A 17,576-nucleotide genomic window follows, 5' to 3' on the forward strand; every position below is an offset into this window, starting at 1 on the left:
ACACTCAACATGAACCTCTGGCCTCTCTATGTGCACATACCAATGGGCAGGCACTCATGCACGGGTGCATACACAGGCTTACATCAAGCTCTCACATCCACACAGAAAGAGAGAGTAGGGGAGGGAGAAACACCATCGTTGGAGACTGGGTGAGTAGCCCAGTGGTAGAGAGCTTGCCTGGTGTGGGAGTTAATCTTCATTGCCCACTTGACTGGATTTGGAATTACCTAGGAAACACAACACAAGCCATAAATGTAAAGGTTTAACTGAATGGCAAAACCCACTCTAAATGTAAGTGGTACCACTCCATCACATCCCCTGGGCTGGGATCCCAGGCTGAATAAAATAGAAAGCTAGTGTAGGTGTGATGGTGCACACCTTTAATCTGAGCACATGGGAGGCAGAGGCAAGAGGACCTCTGTGAGTTTGAGACCAGCCTGATCTACAGAGCAAGCTCCAGGCTAGCCAGAGTTACTTCCTGACACCCTATCCCAAAAAGAGGAGCAGGAGAGGGCTCCACAGGCCAACTAGCTCAATGCCTGATGGCCTAGAGCATTGGCAGGCAGACCAGGTCACCTGTCCTCCCTGGAAACCCCTTAGCAGCCTCGATGTGGGATGGCTGAGTCAGGTTCGTGCACTGATTCGTCCAGCTAGAGGCTGCGGAAAGCCAGCAGGGGTGAGATGGCCTCCATCTTGCCAAGTCCTCAGGCTCTCCAGCTCACACTAGCCCTGATCAAACCTGATGCAGTTGCCCACCCTCTGATTCTGGAGGCTGTGCATCAGCCGACTCTGAGCATTGTACAAGAGAGAGGACTATAGTGGAAAAAGGAAGACTGCCAGAGGTTTTACCGAGAGCATGAAGGGTGTTTCTTCTATCAGCGGCTGGTGGAGCTCATGGCCAGTGGGCCAATCCGAACCTACATCTTTGCCCACAAAGATGCCATCCAGCTTTGGAGGACACTGAGGGGACCCACCAGAGTATTTTGAGCACACCACATGGCCCAAGATGCAATTAGTGGGAGTTTGGGCCTCGCTAACACCCAAAATATTACCCACGGCTCAGACTCCATGGTTTCCTCCAGCAGAGAGATTACAACTTTCTTCCCTGACTTCAGTGAACAGCGCTGGTATGGAGAGGAGGAATCCGAGCTGAGCTGTGGTCTTGTGCACTACAGTCCAGAGGAAGGCATCCACTGTGCAGCTGAAACAGGATGCCCCAAACCAGCCCAGTAAAGCCCTGTCAGTCCCTAAGGGCAGGTCACAATGTTCATCTTTTTCTCTTAGGGTCAGGGAAGGTGTGTGCTGAAGACCCCATCACCTGCCAGGAGATCTAGCATACCACTGCTCAGCTCCTATTGTCTACCTATACCTACCTCTTCTACAGAGTAGTCATGGGTATTCAGGAAGGACAGAGACTCCTCTGTTTGCAAAATATTGTCATCCTTCCTCAAGAAAGAGCCTGCCTGTTGACCAGAAAAATGCAGTGCCTGTCTAACCTGGCTTCCTTAATAAATTATGTGCTACCAAAAAAATTAAAAAAAAACAAAAAACAAAAGGAGGAGCAGAAAGGGGAGCAGGAGCAGGAAGTCAGGAAGAGCAAGAGGATGGGGGAGCAGGAGGAACAGGAGCAAGAAGAACAGGAGGAGCAGGAGGGAGAGCAGGAAGAGGAACAGTAAAGGAAGCAGGAAGAGCAGGAGGAGCAGGAGCAGGAAGGCAGGAGGAGGAACAGGAAGGGGAGCAGGAGAAGCAGGAAGGGGAACAGGAGGGAGGGCAGGAGGAGCAGGAAGAGGAATAGGAGGGGGGCAGGAGGAGCAGGAAGAGGGACAGGAGGGGGCAGAAGGAGCAGGAAGAGGAACAGGAGGGGGGCAGGAGGAGCAGGAAGAGGAACAGGAAGGGGAGCAGGAGGAGCAGGAGGAGGAGAAAGAAAAGAATCTGCCACTGGTTGATAAGGTTTTTGCTTAGTTTTGTTTAGTTTGAGACAGTCTCAATACATAGCACAGGCTGGTCAGGAAGTCACCATCCTCCTGCCTCAGCCTCCTGAATGCTGGGATAACGGCGTGAGCCATCATTCTGGCCCCCTTCTCTTTAGTACATAAAACAGTACGGGGGCAAGTTCTCGCGGATTGAATCAGTGTTCTGAGAACGCCGTCATTTTCCTCCAGGACATTATACATTTCTGATACAATAGAGCAGAGGAGAACGTCTCCTCTGAGAGGTGCGACTGAGCTCTGCTAAGCAGAGGGAGTTAAAACCAGGCAGAAAATTTCTCCTGGCAACTTTTCCTTCACAGCAACCCTAGAGGTGCCATTAATGAGGCCCAGGAAGTGTCCACACCTACACTAGATTGCTCATCCCTCCCTGAAGTCGGAGGCAAACACCACTGCCATAAACTACAATGGGCCAAGAGCTAGAAGGGAGAGGAGGGGAAACATGGCGACTCTCGAAGTCCTCTACCTCCAGCATAGGTCAGCATGGGTCTTGTGTTGTCTACTAACAATGACAACACACACAGCGCTAGGTTGACAGTCCACCTCAGTATTCTATAAATGTACTCAAACTGTTATTTATTTGATTTATGGAGTCTCGGTTTTCCAAGTAAAATTTTCTCCCCTGACTCTGATATATTAGTTTGAAATGACAACATTCAAGACAAAATGAGCTCTGAATTAAAGAGATGTGGCTCTTCAGATGTGGAAGTAACAGGTCCAGAACCCCATTTGAAGTCTGCGTATTTAAAACATCAAATCATCGAGAAGGTTAGGGGAATTTAATGAGTTACATGGTTTAATGAGTTACGGCCTCATATTCCTTAAAATGGTCTATGTCACAGGAAGGCTGCTCAGACTGTCAAGCGCCCAGGGAGGAGAGGGCCTCGCGTGCCTATACCAGGAACACTGCTTATTTTTAGCTACAGGCTTTTCAACTTTTCACTAGCCACATCAAACCAGGGGTAACTTAGGTGGCCTGGCCAGTCACTCAGAAAGGGACTTGCTCCGTTCCCAGGATTCCCCAAAGGGTCTGTTGCTATGTTCTGCTGACATCGAAAATATGGGGACTTCAGATTCCCTGCTGGGCAGTAGGATAAAGGCACACTCAGGGACAACAGGCCAGCCTGGGGGTTGCAGAGGGTTCCCGGAAGCATGCTGGAAAGGAGTCTAAACAAAGTCAATCCGTTCTCAACCAGAAGAGGAGGAAACCCACACGGGAGGGCGAGGATGCACAAATGGCCAGGTGTTGAAGGGCTGGAAGAAGAGGTGGCCTGGAGCTCTTTGGTTCCAGGCTTAAGAACAGGGCATTTGTCCTTCAACTCAACACATGTGACACTAACCCAAGTTGTTCCTGCTGCCCTGAGGAACAGAGAGCATCTGTGGCCCTTTCAAACAGCCGGGGCCCACTGACCAGTCTTGGGGAGGCCAGGGTCCCCACGAATCCTCACGTCTCAGGCATCCAAGGCTCCCTCACACAGGCTGTCTCAAATTCCTGAGCAAATGATGGCACTAAACATGGTGGGCAGGCTGTAGGAGACTGGTGGTGTAGGAGCCTGGGGCAGTGGCTTTGCTCCTACTTGTTCCAAGCACCACCCAGCCCTGAGCAGCACTGCACGGAGACCTAAAGGCCTGGCACTCATTCTGAACCAACAACCAACATACTCTGCGGCAGCTAGGCCATGTCCTCGTCTATATGTACCCCACAGACACTCCCCAATACCGTCTTTGAAGTAGGAGGTTGCTCCAGGCTTGGAAACCCTCAGCCTGAGGCCCCACAGCCAAGAAGCCAGAAGCATGGGGAAATCCAGGAAACAAAAAAAACAAAAACAACAACAACAAAAAAAACAAGTTAAAGCTAAGAGCCAGGTGCCTGTGCTAGGCTCAGCGTTGGGGTGGGGGGCAGGGGGCAGGGCACAGTCCAACCCTGCAGGTGAGGGCAGAGGGTCTCCACCACTCCACCGAATAGGAAAGTGGTCCTTGCTCTGGATCCTCTCATGTCTTCAGTGTCTCTATTGGGGGCTACAATCTAGATAGAGCTCGTCCTCTGCAGCCCTGACCTGGAATTAGTCATCAGGAACTACCTCAGGCTGCAAGATGTCCCAGGACCTTAGAACTTCCTCATACCCATAGTTTTGGTCATTGTGTAGCTCTGTGCAGTGGTGAGGCCCTGAGAACTATGGGGGTGCTCAAAAGACCTGCGCATCAATTACGTCTGCTTCATGTGTCTGAGACACAGTCTTATGTAGCCCAAGGGCCTCAAACTCTTGATGCAGCTGAGGATTACCTTGAACTCCTGATCCTCCTGTTTCCACCTGAGTGCTGGGATTGCAGATGTGCAATCATGCCTGGTTTGTGTGACTGGTGATCAGACTCAGAGCCTCATGTGTGTTAAGCAAATCCTCTATTAATTGAGCCACAGCCCTAGCCTATAGCTAGCTCTTTTTAATTTTTTTTTTTTACAATTTGTAGTCATGTGTATTTATCCAAGCCCAGATGCCCATGGGAGCCAGAGGCATTGGCCCCACTGGGGCTGGAGTTACAAGGCGCCGAGAGCTGTCCAAGACCCCTCCCCATAGCTTCTTCCCTCTTAGCAGATAGATTCTCCAGCACCAATGTGAAAGAAAACTTCTAAACCTGTTGCCACAAGGCCTTTTGGAAAACTCACTAATGGCAAATTTCCATCTAAGAACTCTAGGGAAAACCAGATTCCTGTTAACAAATGGAAGCTGGATGGAACATTTGAACAGTGTTTCCTTAGAGACCCCAGCAGCAGGGACTGTCAATGTAGCTCAGTGCTCACAGTCCCCAGCTCAATTCCCAATGCACAATTTTGAGCCCTTGCCCAGCTCAGCAGAAAGTCTCAGCACCCAACCCCTGAAGAGTGGGAGTCCAATTTTCTTTTTTCTTTCTTTCTTTCTTTTTTTTTTTTTTTTTAGGGGACAGCCAAATGACTCAGCCCTAAAACAAAGGAAGTTAAAGATGGTGCAAGAAAGGAAAAGGAAAATAAAGACAAGCCCCAGAGTCCCAAGGAATCCCAGCAGCACTGTATCTCACTTCCAGTCTCCTCCTGTGTGTGTGTGTGTGTGTGTGTGTGTGTGTGTGTGTGTGTGTGTGTGTGTGTGATTTTTTTTAAGAGTACAAAAATTGTTACCTTGGGAAAAAATTCCTTTAAACTGAGATGCAAGAGCACCACCCAGTGGTGAGTCTCTTTCACCATCTCTGGTGATAGCAATTTCCTGACATGTTCTGTGTGAACACCTGAGGCCACCAGCACATGCAACCCAGAAAGTGCATGTGGCATCTGAAGAAGGGAGCCTCCCTGAGGCACCTCTGGCTAGGCCAGGGCACTCCAAAACCCTGCCACTCCAACCAAGGAAACTTGATGACGGTAGAGGAGTGTCTATAAAGGTCCTGGGTGAGGGGGTCTCAGAGAGGCTAATCGCCCGACACCTCACAAGAGGCAAGTGCCAAGCCCTTCAGGGAAAGCTTCGTTCCTGGTGTGTCACAATGCTCAGTGGTTTAGGCCTGATCTTCACCAGCACCCCTGAAAGTGTTGTGGCCCTGACCACTCATCTCTAATGATGGAGGCTGATCCTAATAGGGAACTAAAGCTACTGTCAAGCCTTTAGCTGTTACTGCTCCTGTGTCTTCTGCAACTACAGCAGGCCAGAACTTGATGCTGGTTGGAATATTGGAGAAATTTGAGGATCTAGCTGTCTCTTGAAGGTAACCCACAAATAACCAAGCCCACAAAGTTGGACAAAGCTCAGAACATAAATGTTGACAGGTGAATTTGCTTGGTTTTTTTTCTTTGTTTTTCTTTTTTGGCAAAACAACATCAATATACTGTTCTTTACAGGTGTGCCTTTTACCCTTCCCCCCTCTTTAAAAAGTCATTTGAATTCTACGTTTTCACGCTGAGAATTAACATGTAATATCGTCATTAAGCATAACAGCATCATTTTGGGGTCAGTAGTGTTGTACCCTTGTTGTTTCCCCAAAGTCTCAGCTTCATGAGTTAAAGTCTTGATGTCTCCCCAAGTTACTGGCTTACTCCTCTTCTTGGAACGTCTCCTCTTGATGGGTTTGTTGTCTATCTTCAGGTGCTTTGTTTGTCCAGTGGTCTCCGGGGTGCTCTCCTGGTTCGATGCATCTGAACGGTAGCCACCTGGGATGTCATTCATCTGATGGGGGCCATCAGGCATTGGTGAAACATCAGAAGGTCCTGAAGACTCTTGGCAAGGATTATTCAGAGTAAGATGGAGTCCTGGGGGGGGATATGGTTCTAGAGGGGCAGGATTTGGTGCTGGTGGTCCCCAGGCTCTGGGTGACACTGTGCCCCATGGAACAGGTGGTGCTCCTGACACTGGAGGAGGAGGAGGAAGAGGAGGAGGAAGAGAAGGGGGAAGAGGAGGAGGAAGGGGAGGGGGAGCAGTAGGAGTAGGATATGGCCCTGGAGATAGATATGGCATATTAGGGTGCTGCCCTCCCATTCCTGGTGCCCAAGGTCCAGAAGACATGGATCCCCGTGTACCTAACGTACCAGGTACAGCTGGATCTATGGGTGCACTGTTTGGCCTAGGTAGGTCTGGAAAGGGCATATTTGGTGTAACGTATGGCCCTCTGGGGCCAGGGCCTCGTATAGCAGGGACTGGATAAGGACCACTAGGTTGGGGACATGATGGTCTGGAAGGAAGAAAGGGTGCTGGAGATCCTGGTAGTAGTCCAGGTAGAGGGATGGAGGGAAACATTCCTGTTGGTGCTGGTCACAGTAGAGGATGCTGCCCTTGGTAGGAGTCCAGAAAGCACAGCAGATGGAACACTTGGGTTACTCTGAGAGCTGAAGCCTGGCCAGCCTTGAGAAGATTAGCCAGTTTTTGTATTGCTTACAGCAGAGGTTTTGGCAGGGGACTATTCAGGTAGCACATCTGCTAACGAAAATTCATGTGATTTTTTTTTTCCAAGCAGGATCTGAGCCTGAGGCGCATAGAATAGCGGTGATGAGTCTGAAGAGGCAGGCAATGGAGAACAGGCCCAACCAAGTTGACTGCTTAAATCTGCTTCTTAAAGGAAAATTTGCCCTAAACAAAACAAAACAATTGGTTGATAATATCCCATTTTGAACCTTCAGTAGTCTGACCACTTTTCCACAATGAAGAAAAGGTCTAGGAAAAACTCAAGTGGTGGAGACTGGATGGTTGATGATAGAGAAGAGAGGGGCTAGCATGTAGGGCATGGAGGCAAGAATAGCAGCTATAGAGCAGCTATGAGGAAAGAGATAGTTCTAGAAATGTCTCCACTGCTGATTCTAGAAAACAGTCTTGTAAACTCACTTTAAAAGAAGGGATAGTTAGCCAGATGTAACTGTGCATGTCTGTAATCCCAGCACTCAGGGAGACAGAGGCAGGCAGATCTCTGTGAGTTCAAGGCCACCCTGGTCTACAAAGCAAGTCCAGTCAAGGCTACACAGGAAAAAGAGAGGGAGGCTGGGCGAAGAATGTTATAACTTAGTAAAATTCTAGCAGAGTGGAATGCCTCCAAATTAAGAAAGAATATTTAAAACAAACAAACAAAACGACTAAAGTTGCCTTCTTCCTTAATAGTGAGAAAATAGATTATTTTCACTTGAGATCAGGAAGGCCCAGGCTAGGATGCCCAAATCACCACTTCTACCCTGCATCATAAAGGAAGTCCCAGCCAATGAGAGAAAAAAAAAAAAAAAAAAAAAAAAAAAAAAAAAAAAAAAAAAAGAAAAAAAAAGAAAAGAAAGGGAAATAAAATATGTGTAGATCAGAAAAGGAAACAGAAGTCTTTATTCCAAGTATCTGATTGTATATGTGGAAAATTCCAGTAAGTGGATGACAACAAAAATACCTCCTGGAAGACAGAAGCTATCGCAGCAAGGTTGTAGGACAGAGTCACCACAAAAAACCAATTTCTTACCTGTGTACCAGCACTACAACAGTGGTAAGCATCTAAAGAATTAACATCAGAATATTAGAGTCATCATGGCAGAGCAAAGTCAGAGGATCAACACTAACTTCAAGTAAGTTCATACAGTGACAAAAGGCAGAACAGCATTAAACTTGAAAGAGTAAATAAATAAAAGCAACAGATTAGACTAGCTAGTGTAGAAATAGACCTATACAAGAATCAGCAGCTCTGACAAAGGAGCTAAGGCATAGCAATGGCACAAAGAAAGTAGATTCCACAAAAGTTGCTGAAATCCACAATGTCGATAAGCTGAAAGCAAGCAACTTAGACACAGTGAGACTCTTCTCAAAAGGTAGCTCAAATGGATTATAACCCTTAAGGAAGGCATAATAAACACACAGGATTTCTTAAAAACAAAACAAAACAAATAAACATATGAGAAACCTTTGTGACCTCAGGTTTGGCAATGAGTTTTTAGAAACAATACCAAAACCACAACTTGAGGAAGAAAAACAAAGCTGGATTTCTCTAAAACATAAAGCTTCTACTGTGTGAAGACCTCTGTCACAAACCGAAGGAACTGATCTCAACATATCCCTGGTAGAGCTGTCCACGAGACTCCCAAAACACATAGCATATAGCTGTTGTCCTTGGTTACCACCACCCCTCAGGAGGGCAAGTCCTGACTGCTGAAGATAACTGTGCACCAAAGATACCTGTTAGAAACTGGGCCCAGAGACTCCTGAGCTAGAGCTGAGCTAAATGCGCTCTGAGGGCTAGCTTTCATGGTACAAGAAGACACCATGCAAGCTTCCAAAAGAGGGAGGTAACCAACTGTCCTACCCAACCACGACACTTATGAACCACATGACCAGCATGCCACAATAACCCTAAGGGTGCAATATGCAACATACTTAGGCAGTAACCAGCAGCCCTCTAATTGAACGTAAGACCCATTCAAAAACAAAGAAATGGTACCTGGTACTGGAAGCCTAGCTAACTACTCAGTGCTAGTGAAGTCACAGGTACTGGAGAATCTACAACCACAAATTTCCTAAACCACCATAATCCCTAACAGCAATCTAACCCTGTGCCTGTCCTTATGTCCACAGGTAAATGTAGTCTCCACCCATCCTCAAGGAAACCTCTCCTGCAACAGATGAAGACTACTACAGAAAACTGCAGCCAATCAAAATGCAGATCTGTGGAGCCCAGTCCGACTAGAAACATGTTCAAAACATTCCTGTACCTAAGGCCCAGAGAACATTGTGGAAGAGGTGACACAAAGAGCCTGATGATCAGGAAGTTAGTTTGATGTGAGATTGGGTCTCCTGGTAACATCAGAAGCTACAGTCATAAAGTCTCACCAACTTGACTGAAAAAGGACAGCATCAATGCATATGCCAAAGCAGACAGTGAAAAGTCCACAGGCCTCAACCCTACACAAAGAACTATAGACAACCAAGGAAATCTGGGAGTGGGAGAGGTGGTATTCCCTGGGGAAGAGCACGTCAATTGGTTGTCCAGTGCCAAACCATCAGCCCTGAAAAGACACATACAGGTAGCATTATACAAACTGAATAGGTTAATATTTAGGAAGATAGATAGATAGATAGATAGATAGATAGATAGATAGATAGATAACTTATAGGTATATACATGCATGCATGCAATAGCAGTTCAAAGGGAAGCCATAAATCTGAGGGAGAGCTGGAGGGCACATGGAAAGGAGGGTTTAGGAAAAGGAAGGGATAAATGTTGTAATTTATTATAATCTAAAAAATTAAATAAAATAATATCTTTGGTAAAGAGCAAGTATCGAAAACACTGGGAGCCCAGAGAAAGGGGGCTGGTTCATCTAGATACTGTAACAAATTGCCACAGAGCTCATGACTTTCAGCAACAGAAATGTACTCTCCCTCAGCTCAGGGTAACAGACTTTCATGACCAGCCTCACTTGAGCTGGACTCCATCCAGAAGCTCCAAGGTCCTTCCTTCTGCCTTCTAGCCACAGGGACAACTGGAGTACATCACTGAGGGGCCCGCCAGTTTTCATCTCACCTGCTCCTGTTTTTCTTCCTTTACACAGTCTTTGGGGCTCCAGACTACCATGTCATCATCTTTAAATCCTCAACTTGGGGCTGAAGAGATGGCTCAGCAGATAAAAGCACTGGCTGCCCTTCCAGAGGACTAGGGTTCACTTCCTAGCATGGTAGCTCACCATAGTATTTCAAGTCCCAGGGAATCCAATGCTGTCTTCTGGTCTCTACAAGCACTAGGCACATATGTGATGCACAGACATAATGTAAGCAACACACACACACACACACACACACACACACACACACACACACACATAAAATTTGTTAAAAGCATCTCAGTTTGATCATAACCAAATCCCCATGTCCCAGTGAGGCCTCACTCACTCACTCACTGTTCAGGGAATGTAACAGTCAACAGTCAGCACAGGAAGAGATCTGTCACATCAGATCACAAGGGGGTATAACAGGGCCTGAGGACCCCTGGCTGGCTGCAGCATCTAGCTAAGATTTAAATGGGGGTGTGTTTTCCTCTCTCTCTCTCTCTCTCTCTCTCTCTCTCTCTCTCTCTCTCTCTCTCATCAGATCACAAGGAGGTATACCAGGGCCTGAGGACCCCTGGCTGGCTGCAGCATCTAGGTACGGTTTAAAGGGGTGTGTGTTCCCCCCCTCTGTTTTTTTGTTTGTTTTTGTTGTTGTTGTTTTGGGTTTTTTTTGTTCTTTTGAGACAGGGTTTCTTTTGTAGTCCTGGCTGTCCTGGACTTGAGCTCACCTGCCTCTGCCTTCCAAGTGCTAGGGTAAAAGGCATGCACCACCACGCCTGGCCCATGGGGTCTCATATTTCATGAAGAACCACTGGAAGTTTCACTAATAGTAGGATCAGACAGATCCTGGTTTTTTTTTTTTTAATATTTATTTTTATGTATATGAGTGCTCTATTTGCATGTATACCTGCATGCCAGAAGAGGGTATCAGATCAAATTATAGATGGTTGTGAGCCACCATGTGGTTGATGGGAATTGAACTCAGGACCTCTGGAAGAGCAGACAAAGCTCTTAACCACTAAGCCATCTCTCCAGCCCCCCATGTGACTCCTGCAGGTGGCTAACAGAAGGGCTGAGGGGAGACAGGGATCACTAACAAAGAGTCAGCCAGACATTCCCGCTGAGAGAGAAGCAGCCTGATTGGCTGTGTCTCCCAAACCAGGGCACCTCTGACCTGAGAACAGGCATAGCCATGGATTCAGATCAAGAGCCTTGGTCAGTCTGTTTCCTGCGTTACACGGTACAGGGGACATTGTGTCTTCTCTAAGTTGAGACTCGATTTCTACATCAAAATAGTAACAAACCACAAGGAGTACATGGGACATGTTTTTCCAGGACATGGGTCATGTTTACCAAAACCTCAGTCACAAACAAGATACATGATGAAGCTGGGTCTCCTGAGCACAAAAGTCTCATCCTTCAACCAGACACAGAACACTTGGCCATGCCTCAGAAGCAGCCACGGCATTTTCCCCAGAACCCCAAAGGGCAGAGGCCTGTTGTGCTTTGTGAGGATGACTGGATCAGGTCATCTGGCAAGAAATGTAAACTTGTATACACACACACACACACACACACACACACACACACACACACACACACTCACTCACCTGCTTCCACTCTCTTTCCTGCTCTTCCTCTCCTGACTCCATCTCTGGCAGGAGGTTGAGAGCTAGGGCCAAGGGCCAGGGCATGTCTATGATTCAGATTCATCCTAATGACCTCACCCCCACTCAAAAAACTGAGATAAAAGGTTTCTGTCCAGGGTCTACAGTGGGTGTGTTAGTGAGTAAACCTTCTGCCAGCTTGTACAGGCAGAGCTCAGCCTCTGATCCCAGGATGCTTTTGTGACCACAGAATTCCAACCACCTCCCCATCCATCCACCTTGGTCTCTTCCAGGATTTCCAAAGTGGGCACTGAGATGCTTCCCCTATCTCAGCCAGCAGAGGGCAGCAGCTCCCTAGTAAGAAAAGCACAAGCTGCCAATTTTGTTAGGGCTGGACCAGACATCTTCTATAGAAACAGAGACAGAGAGAGATTGAGAGAAAGACTCGGGGGGGGAGAAAACACGCACATACACGGATGGATGGATGTACTGGAGTCCATAAAATGATTCCCACCTCTCTGAAACTCAGTAACAAATATCTCTCATGGAGACCACAAATAAGGTTTGTGTAGAATTTTAGTTTTCTTCCTGGTGCCCTCCTAACTCTTTATGTTAGGCTGGGAACTGTTACTCCTAACTACTAGTGAAACTAGTTCAGAAAAGCTAGAAAGGCGTGGGTGGCACACACGTGTGTCAGCATATGCCCGTGTGGTGGTATGCACCTGGAATCCCAGCATTGGGAAGGCAGAGGCAGGCAGGGTCAGGAGTTCAACATCATCCTGGACTACACAGAGTCCAAGGTCAGACTGGCCCACATGGGACTCTAACAAATAAGGGGAGGGGAAGGCAGGAGAGAGGTGAATCTTCCAATCTGTTGGATCAGAAGCTTCAATTCCTGGCTTAGTTGGGCTCCGGGCCTTGGCCACTAGAGTGACACCGTCTATAATCACCCACTTCCTGCACGCGAGTGTGGTGGTGGGGAGTGCTGGGCTAGCTGGACACCCATGTTAGGGTAAGTCCCAGGTGCTACTGTCAAGTTCACAAGACCATGCTCCTGCACAGCCACTGTGTTAATTCTAAGGGCTTAGAAGACAGGACACGTGGCCACCCTGGGGTTAAGTTTTGAAGAACACATTCTTGCATGCTTGTCCCTTCCTCAGCTGTATCAAGCCACTGGGCTTGGTGTGGCTTCTGCTCCTGAGGTGGCATGTTTCTAACCACGACTTCTGCTCCTGAGGGTGGCATGTTTCTAACCACAACTTCTGCTCCTGAGGGTGGCATGTTTCTAACCGTGATGTGTGGGTAGATGACAGGTGCTAATATAAAAGGACTTTCCACAGAGCAAGCAATCAGCTGAGGCAGAAGGGGGAAGCCTGTGCACTGAGGCTCTCCTCAGAGCAGCCCTCACTCCCCAGATGACATCGATCAAGCTGACATTTCCTCCCACGAGAAGATGAGACAACTTGCATTGTTAAGGAGCTCTGATATACAAAGAGCTTTCCCCAATATACAGGATCCCTAAGTTACTAAGATAAATGGGGAAAGATTTGACATTTATTGTGCATAATTTAAGTTCAAATAGGTTCCCAGTGAAGAAAAATTGCAAGTTGCTGAACTGGGTCTGTGCCTTCAGTCCCATGCCTTCTGCTGCCATTTCAATTCTACGATGCTCTCAAGCTGCCTTGATTTTATAATTTAGAGAACAAAGCCATATTGTGGAATACTGGAAAGCTGTATTTTTATTTTTGAAATGAAGTTATCTCCATCTGTGAATTATTTCTTTTTCAGAAAAATACTTAAAATGAGCAAATGTTTTCTTTCTCTCACTTTAAAATATGATTCAAAAGCATCGAATAGCTGACAATGTTTAAAAAAAAATAGAAAATGCAGTTATTTATCAAATTTAGAGAGGGGAAGTTTTCCTAAGCCTCTAGGCCAACTTCTCAGAGACCTGCTGTGCGCAGATGTGTGTGGTGTGTGTTCTGCTCCTAACCTAGAGCCTGCTGTGTTGCTCCAAAATGTGCAACAGAGAAGTGCCTGACTAGCCATGCATCAGCTCAGGGTGAACAAGACAAGCTGCACCCATTATGTCAGCAAGGACAACAGTCTCAGCCCTCTGCTTCTACCTCTGCCTCCCCTTCAGAAATGAGAAGAGCAGCACCATGGAAGCCAGGGGGCAGCAGAAGGGCTGATGCACTCCCAAAGGTTAACACCATGACCTGGGGAATTCCTGAGCTACTGATGCAGGTAAGTGGTAAGGTGAGTGCTTTCTCCTGCCGCCAGGACTTGTGGATCCTGAAAGTTAAGAACTTTATGCTGAGTCTCCACTCCTAGACAGGATGCAATGGTCTAGGGTGTGGGGAGAAGTTAGCAGTAGGTACCTGACTCATACTCCAAGCTCTTCAGTGGTTTCTGACTTACCAACAACATATATGCACAGCTACCAGGAGTAGCTACCAGACCCAATGGGTACATATTAGGTAATGCATCTGCTTCTGATACATTAGGTGACACCCTAGAGATTGCAGAAGTGTTGCTGGAATCTGGCCAAAAGCAAGCTCAGGGATTCCAGGCAAGGAGGCTGGCAACTGGGCTAGCAACTCCAGCAAGGCATATAATTGTCCCAGGATCCCTGCCCCTCAGTCCCAACAGCTCCTCTATGCTCACCTGCTCTCTCCCCCAGGTTCTTGTCCAGCCCCAAGGGGCCCTAAGGTCTGAATCAGGATGGGAGCTTAGACTGTAATGCTGGTATATAGCTTCATGAATCAATCAAGTTTGTATAGCCACTACCTGGGATCAGGCCATGATTGACTACTCCTCTCACAGAATTCCTGCTAAGAGGGTTATCAAAGAACTTTGGGAACAGAACCCTTCAAGGAACTGGATCCTCTGGGCTGACCTGCACTGGCTACCTGACTGTCTAGTATATGGGCTCCCGCACTGTGTCACAGCCAAAGGTACCAGCAGCCCTGGTGCTTCACCCTTTATAATCCAGGTGTGTTGTACAGTGGTCTAGACTGTCTCTCCTGGATTCAGGGTTCCCAGGCTCCTTGCACCTATTGTACAGGAACGCTTAAGGAGGAACAGGGTGAGGACCACCAGAACCAAATATAGCTTCTCCTAAGGTTCCACTTCCTGCAGGCAAAGCCTCTTGGAGGATGCTCATGTGTGGGTGGAGGGAGCTCATGTGTGAGTGGAGGGTGTTCATGTGTGGGTGGAGGGTACTCATGTGTGGTGCTCATGTATGGGTGGAGGATGCTCATGTGTGGATGGAGCCAGTTCCTTATGTCTCTATGTTGTTCCCCAAGGGAAGTAGTCTCATCTGAATGACACCTACTCCACTCCCATTCAAAGCCAATGATGACCTTTCCATGCCTAAGGTTAGATGCATGCACCATCTCTATCCTCTCATTCCCTTCTCAACCCCTATCACCCATCATGCTCACTGATGCTCCCCCAACAACCTCAGCACCCACCTTCCTGGGTGAAGCCCAGAACCCCACCCCGTGCTGAGCTCTCATGGACTCCCTCCTGTCCCCCTGCTTACACAGCAGACAGAGATGGCTCAAAGATGACCTGCTCCCGATGGACTCTAAGCGCCTATGCACAAAGACTGGATCAGTCCCACTCGGAAGACACACAGTATTTGTCTCATTAATTACTAACAGTTGCTATGGAGACCGTAAAGCCACCTAGAGCGTACAAAGTAACTTAAGATCTCTAAGAAATGGCCCAAAGGGGTCCTCCTTATGAGGACAGAACCAAACACTTAGGAGGACAATGAGACAAGAGAAAGAAGTGGGGACAGAGTGGAGGTAGGGAACAAAGGCAGGTACCATCCTACTCCACATTAAAGTAAGCAGTAGAAAATGATGGGGCTGAACATGGCTCAGTGGCTAAGAGCACCTGCTGCTCTTCCATAGGTCCTCAGCTTGGTTCCTAGCACCCACATCACGCAGGACACAACTGCCTATAACTCCAACACTAGAGGATATAACACTCTCTTCTGGTCTTACCATAGATGTGCATAAATTTTAAAAAAAATGAATTTGGCTTATGCTAGCTCGTTTCATGTCAACTTGACACAAGGCAGAGTCATCTGAGAGGAGGGAACCTCCATAAATCTGGCTGTAAGTAAGGCTGCTGGGCATTTTTTTTTTTTTTAAATTAATGATTGATGGGAAGGGTCCAGACTATTGTGGTTGGGGCCACCTCTAGCCTGGTGGTTCTGGGTTCTATAAGAAAACAGGTTGAGCAAGCCATGAGGAGAAAGCCAGCAAGCAGAGCTCCTCCATGTCCTCTGCATCAGCTCCTGACTCCAGGCTCCTGACCTGCTCGAGTTCCTGCCATGGCTTCCTTCAATGATCGACTCTAATGTTGAAGTGTAAGCCAGATAGATACACTGCCTGTCACTAAATATTAGGGAAGCCACTTACAATTCTGTCCATTCAGTCTGTCCCTCCTCATAGAGATGCATCCCGGTGCACATGGACACACATCTGTGACAGTGGGAGGGCTTTAATCACTGTCGACTCTCCACATGTTTTAAACACGCAGCTACAATTTGGCAGAATGGACTATTTAACAACCCTGGTGTCACCGAAGAGAGCTATGCCAACATGGAGTCTGAATACACTTAACTTGGAGACCCCAGTTCTGTAAGCAGGCTCAGAATGCTCCTCCCAAGGCTTGGAATTCCTTCCTGAAGTCCCTTTGGCTGTCCAGGGTCGAGCTCTTCCCAGCACGCCCTCCTAGCACTATACACATGCTGCTAATCCTCCTGATGCTCTCTGAGCATCACCTGGCACGACTCCCACGCCTTCACAACCCCATGTCTCCCTCTAGCCTTCTCCAGTCGTCTCTCACGCCCAGACATCACACACTGTAGCTCATTTTATCCTCCTACTTAACGCAGAGACAGTTTCAGAAACACCCTCGAAAACAGCTTTCTGCTCTGCCCCCTACAACCTTGCCTCCACAACAATGACTGGCCTTCCTCCGCCACTCTGTTCTCCCTACAGCTTCCTGCTGCCCCTTAGACACATCAGGAAGCTAGGCGTGGCAGCGCACGCTTGTAAACCCAGCACTAGCAAGGTGGAAGCACACAACTGTTTTGATTTAGAGGTTACAGGGTAAGACCCTGATCAAAGTGCGTGTGCGATGGCGTAGGAATGAATTAAAAGAATGAAAAGAGCCGGGCGCAGTGGCACACACCTGTAATCCCAGCACTCGGAGAGACAGAGGCAGGCGGATCTCGGTGAGTCCGAGGCCAGCCTGAACTACAAAGCGAATCTAAGACAGCCAAGGCTACACAAGAAAAACCCTGTCTCGAAAAACAAAAACAAACAAACAAAAAATGAATGAATGAAAAGGTCACGTGGACCTGCGTGTGCACTGGCTACTCCCATTTCTAGCAGCTGCCCAAGACTTCCGCAGAAGACTCTTGTCTCCTCCGTTGCTCCCCTTAAGATGTCAACTGCCCTGCTCCTTTCCCTCCTTCTCTGCTGTATTTCTCTCTGCTCCACTGAAAAGTAAGCTCCACCAGGACACATGCATCAACTCTACGCAAGCAGCATCCCAGCCAAGACTGACAACATGACAAGCACCTGCTAAAAGGCAGAACAGCATTTGTGGATAATGCGCTGGTTTGGAACAACTGCCCTCTAGCGGTTCGATACGATGACTACCAATTTCACAGCATCTATGAAAGCTGATTTCGGATACGTCAAACACACAAGCGAATAATTCCTCTTTATGCTAGAAAAACACACCTACGGATAAAGCAAACGTCGGCAACGGCTCCCTAGGGCTATATGCAGAGCTCAAGGCCCCCCTGAAGTAGCACTCTGATGCGAAAGGTGCGCAGACGCTAAGGTCAATGATTCTGGGGCAAGCAAGCCTGGGTGATGGGCAAAATTACGCACTCAGGTGCTGGGCTCCGGGTGCTCCCGGGCTCAGAGGCCC

General features: G+C 47.8%; 1 protein-coding gene and 1 pseudogene across 2 annotated transcripts; one reads left to right on the forward strand and one right to left on the reverse strand.

The window, feature by feature from the left end:
- The first annotated feature begins 681 nt into the window (after positions 1–681).
- LOC127188799 (nucleoside diphosphate kinase 6-like) lies at positions 682–1,233 on the forward strand (annotated as a pseudogene).
- A 4,604-nt stretch (positions 1,234–5,837) lies between these two features.
- LOC127189028 (MAPK-interacting and spindle-stabilizing protein-like) lies at positions 5,838–17,571 on the reverse strand. 2 transcript variants are annotated; one of them, XM_051145523.1, is made up of 2 exons: positions 17,537–17,571; positions 5,838–7,069 (listed from the first exon to the last, which is right to left on the reverse strand). In XM_051145523.1, the coding sequence occupies exon 2, from the start codon at positions 6,737–6,739 to the stop codon at positions 5,882–5,884; it is 858 nt and encodes a 285-aa protein (XP_051001480.1). In that variant the 5' UTR covers positions 6,740–7,069; positions 17,537–17,571; the 3' UTR covers positions 5,838–5,881. The 2 variants fall into 2 exon arrangements, with proteins under 2 accessions (XP_051001480.1, XP_051001481.1); XM_051145524.1 differs by lacking the exon at positions 17,537–17,571 and adding an exon at positions 16,213–16,396.
- Positions 17,572–17,576: the final 5 nt, after the last annotated feature.

The sequence above is a fragment of the Acomys russatus genome, chromosome 5 (genome assembly GCF_903995435.1).
Source record: "Acomys russatus chromosome 5, mAcoRus1.1, whole genome shotgun sequence".
Taxonomy (NCBI): domain Eukaryota; kingdom Metazoa; phylum Chordata; class Mammalia; order Rodentia; family Muridae; genus Acomys; species Acomys russatus.

Bases quoted from the DNA above. Each gene is read 5' to 3' on its own strand.
- LOC127189028 (XM_051145523.1), bottom strand. From the start codon at position 6,739: ATGTTTCCCTCCATCCCTCTACCTGGACTACTACCAGGATCTCCAGCA.